Below are 4727 nucleotides of genomic sequence, written 5' to 3' on the forward strand. Positions count from 1 at the left end.
AGTTTCTCCGCATCGTCACACCAGCACTATCAGTGTTGTTCATGTCACCGTTCTGGTAATCCGAAGGACCTTTCTGAACCATAGAAGCTTTGATCACCTTCCTGTTTCCAGCTTTTAGAGATGTCCCCAACATTTAATAGTGAAAACTTTCAAACATACACAGAAAAGCTGAAGAAATTATACAGGGAGCACCCATGTGACACAATCAACATTTTATAACAATCGTTTTTTCCACATGTCTAAGCATTCATCAACTGCCTTCTTTTTTACTTGCCATCTTTCTTTAAGAAGGTAAAACTTGCTCTCTCATCGTGTGGCAAGCCTTCAAGATGGCACCGAAGAAAGACAGGAACCCTAAGAAGTCAACCTGGAAGTTTAATTTGGATCTTACTCATCCAGTAGAGGATGGAATTTTTGATCCTGGAAATTTTGAACAGTTTCTGCGGGAGAAGGTTAAAGTGAATGGAAAAACTGGAAATCTTGGGAATGTTGTTCACATTGAACTCTTCAAGAATAAAATCATAGTCGTTTCTGAGAAACAGTTCTCTAAAAGGTATTTGAAGTACCTTACCAAGAAATACCTTAAAAAGAACAATCTTCATGATTGGCTTTGTGTGGTTGCATCTGACAAGGAGATTTATGAGCTTCGTTACTTCCAGATTAGTCAAGATGAAGATGAATCTGAGTCTGAGGACTAGATGATGCCATCCTTTATAGGGCTTTGCTTGCTAATAAAACACATTAAGCATACGAAAGAAAGAAACATCTTGAAATGGGCCTTTAGCTTATCAGTGAATAAAAAACATTACTCTGTATGTTAAACATTCATCTTTTATTTAAGTGTATGCTGTTTATATGGTGCTGGCTTTCCGTTAGTACTTTTTAATATTTTTATTGGAGTGTAGTTGATTTACAACGTTGTGTTAGTTTCAGTTATATAGCAAAGTGAATGTGTAAATAAGCTTTTGTCCACCCACCCCTCCCCAAATACTTTGTATAAACAGTATTTAAATAGCTTATAGCTAGTGGAATTTCAGGTTTTCTATAATGTACTGATTTTACAGATGTCTTCAAGTTAAAAGTATATAGCAAAAATACAATTTGGGGTGTAACTAATAAAATATTTAGATTTGGGGGAAAAAAAAGGTAAAACTTATCACCACACTGACCCATTTTAAGCATACATTCAATGATTTAAGTAAATTTACATAGTTTTACAATCACCAGCACCATCCAATTGTAGAACATTTCTGTCACCCGGCAAAGTTCCCTGTGCTCTTTGCTTCAGCAACTTCCTAAGACACCTCCCAGCCTCAGGCAACTGCTGATCCATCTATTTTCTCTCTATGTAGTTTTACCATTCCCAGAAGTTTCATATAAAGGGAATTATCTCATTAGCAGGCAGCCTTTTCTGTCCAATTTCTTTCATGTGGAGCTATGCCTCTGAGATTCACCCATGTTGTAGCATGGACCGATACTAGCTCCTTTTCCTGGCTGAGTAGTATTCAAGCATATGGCTCTACCATAGTTGGTTTACCCAGTCTTCAGTTAATTGTCCCAGCAGAGTTTTGATGACAGGACCACAGCCTGTCATAAAAAAGAGCTTGCTCATTTATAGAGGGGTCTATGCCTGGGAAAAAGAAAAGGTAGAGAGAGGTAGACAAAGGGAGTTAGACAGACAGTATTTTGTTCCCTCTGTATCCTCTTTCTCCAGATGGGTGTGGGGCCTCCTCCCTTTGGGGAGCCTCCCCTGCTGCCTGTTGGCTATCCTGCTCTCCCGATTGCCACACACCTGGCCAACCACACTTTTCTGGCACTTACAGCTCTCTGTCCTGGGTTCCACAATGAACTCAGCACAATCTGGCACATGGTTTACAACACAGGGGTCCACTTGATGGGCTCTCTGAGGGCAGAAGTCATGGCTTTTGTGTCCCTTCACTGTAGCTCCAAGGCTGGGTGCAGTGCGGGGCACGCAGGGAAGGAGAAGAGGGGACAGTGACTACAGGGGGCCGGGGGCCTTATACAGTTCGGGGGCCTGAGCACCCTGAACTCAGGTCCTCTGGTTGAGGTCCCTACTAGGGAAATGGCCCTGGGCTGGGTCCAGGGAATTGTCAGACCTTGGTGCCAAACCACAGCTGGGAATGCCAGCATCACTAATGAGTTCAGGATAAGCCTGCGGAAGAAGGAAATCTCCTGCCAACGGAGGCAACTGCCGGAAGCTGCTGGGACCCCCAGTCAGCAAGGGGCCAGAGGAGCAGCTGCCAGGCAGGCTACCCCTTTACCACTTCCCTCTTGGCCCCTTAATTCCCAAGATTTCTGGTGTCTCTCCAGACCGAGGCTGCCCTCCCTGCATGCTTCCAGGAGGGCTGAAGGGCTGGGCTCCCAGGCCTGTGCAATCCGTGATGCCCTCCTGTCTTTTCCATGTTAAGATGACTTCCTCAGACCTGGATGTGCCTTAATGGCTCCTATCGTCTGTGCATGCTGTGGTTGAGGGTCTCCGTTCTCAAATGTGATGGTTTGAAAACCTGGGTGAGGCACACTGAAGTGTAGAAGTTGGAGTCTTTGATTTAGCATATGTGAGGTGGAACCTGAGAATTTGGCACATCCAGTGAGCTCCTCAGTGAGGCTCATGCTGCTGGCCAGGGCTGGGTACCACTGTCTGAGAACCACTACTTTAAGGCTTTGGTCTGTCCTCCATGGTCTCTCAGCGTGAACCCTCCTCCTGCTTGGGGGAGAGGTGTCTGCTGCCTTCTCTGCACAAGTACTGAGAACCATTCAGATCCTAGTGACTGTGACAGTGACAGAAGTTCACACTCCAACTACCTTTGGCCAAAGGGCATGGCAAAACTTACACGGGGAAGAGGAGATGCAGCGTCTTGTCTCCAACGTATCATAAGGAGAAGATAAAAACAGATCAAAGCTGGAGAGAGTGTCTGTGTATAAAAATAAGTAAGTGGTTTCATGAAAGAAATGATTAGAACTCTCTGTCCTGTTTTAACTGCACTTAATTTTGATTTTGGAAGTGACCCATGTAAAAAAGACTTAAAATTATATGGGTCAGACAAGATAGTGAGTGCATTTTTTCTGCCAGTGTTCTAGAATGACTCTTCAGATTCAGCTCTTGCTTAATCCTGCAGTGCAGCTGGCCTTGGAAAAAGGTCCTTGAGGGTTCTTCAATACACTTAACCCTCAAACCAATCTTATGAGGCCTGATAGGAGGATGTTCTCATTCCCATTTTACAGATAAAGAAACCAAGGCATAGTAGTTAAATGGTAGATTCAGGATTCCAACACAAGTTTTTTTTTCTTTTTTTTTTTACTTCAATTCAGACTTTGCCTTCCAAAGTGAGCTTTTTTCTTTTCTTACACTGCAGCTGAATATTAAGATTCTCCAGAATAGGGACTTCCCTGGTGGTCTAGTGATTAAGAATCCGCCTGCCAATGCAGGGGACGTGGATTCGATCCCTAGTACAGGAAGATTCCACATGCCCTGTGGCAACTAAGCCCATGAGCCACAACTACTGAGCCAACCTGCCTAAAGCCTGTGCTCCGCCACTGGAGAAGCTACCTCAACGAAAAGCTCTTGAACCACGACTATGGAGTAGCTCTCACTTTCTGCAACTAGAGAAAGCCCACTTGCCACAACGAAGACTCAGTGCAGTCAAAAATGAAATAAATTAATGAAAAAAATTTCTCCGGAATAATTTCTAGCCAAGTTGCAGACCCATCAGACTGGATGAAGGCTCAGGCAAGCTCTTGGGCTATTACTCAGAGATATGAACTCCCTCAACCCCAGCTGGCTCTGCAAGGGGGAATTCAGCATATCTGCTGTCAGAAATGACACATTTGGAACCAGATTCCTCTGTAGGTTTATCTGAGCTTAATACAGGGAAGATTGATCAGGGAGGCTGATCCACTGTGATCACTTTTCATTGTTCTTTGGCACCTGGACTTTATGTGTTTAAACAAGCCAGGTAGATGGCTTTGTGCTGGCTCCCAGGGATTAGAGACACTGCTGCATCCTGCTCCCCCACCCCCCTCCCCCGTCCACTCCACCTCAGCCCACTGTGAGACAGTTGGTTTTTAAGAAAGGAAGTGTCCACATCTCCTGAGGATTTGTGGACAGCCATTTGAACTGTGGTGTTGGAGAAGACTCTTGAGAGTCCCTTGGACTGCAAGGAGATCCAACCAGTCCATCCTAAAGGAAACCAGTCCTGAACATTCATTGGAAGGACTGATGCTGAAGCTGAAACTCCAATACTTTGGCCAACTGATGCAAAGAACTGACTCATTTAAAAAGACCCTGATGCTGGGAAAGAGTGAAGGCGGGAGGAAAAGGGGGTAACAGAGGATGAGATGATTGGATGGCATCACCGACTCAATGGACACGAGTTTGAGCAAGCTCTGGGGGTTGGGATGGACAGGGAAGCCTGGTTTGCTGTAGTCCATGGGGTCACAAAGAGTCGGACATGACTGAGCAACTGAACTGAACAGAATATAAAGAGATCCTCCTGGAAGGGACAGCAATTATAGCAGACAGAAGGCTGTTGTCTCCTGGAACAGTTGCTGGTCTGGATATCATTCCGGGCATAGTTCATCACTCAGTAAAGAATGTAGACAAGGGGTAAGATTGATTATGGATTAGATAGTGACCTTTGGGTTGAGGTGGGGGAGCGCTGCTGGAGGTAGGCGTGAGGATGAAGATGGAAGAGGGACGTGGGGGGTGA

At 45.0% G+C, this 4727-nt stretch overlaps 1 protein-coding gene across 1 annotated transcript; it reads left to right on the forward strand.

The window, feature by feature from the left end:
- Positions 1-323: 323 nt before the first annotated feature.
- Positions 324-860, forward strand: LOC133059055 (ribosomal protein eL22-like). The gene has a single exon (XM_061146090.1). The coding sequence runs from the start codon at positions 330-332 to the stop codon at positions 696-698; it is 369 nt and encodes a 122-aa protein (XP_061002073.1). The 5' UTR covers positions 324-329; the 3' UTR covers positions 699-860.
- The last annotated feature ends 3867 nt before the right edge of the window (positions 861-4727 follow it).

The sequence above is a fragment of the Dama dama genome, chromosome 7 (assembly GCF_033118175.1).
Source record: "Dama dama isolate Ldn47 chromosome 7, ASM3311817v1, whole genome shotgun sequence".
Lineage (NCBI taxonomy): Eukaryota > Metazoa > Chordata > Mammalia > Artiodactyla > Cervidae > Dama > Dama dama.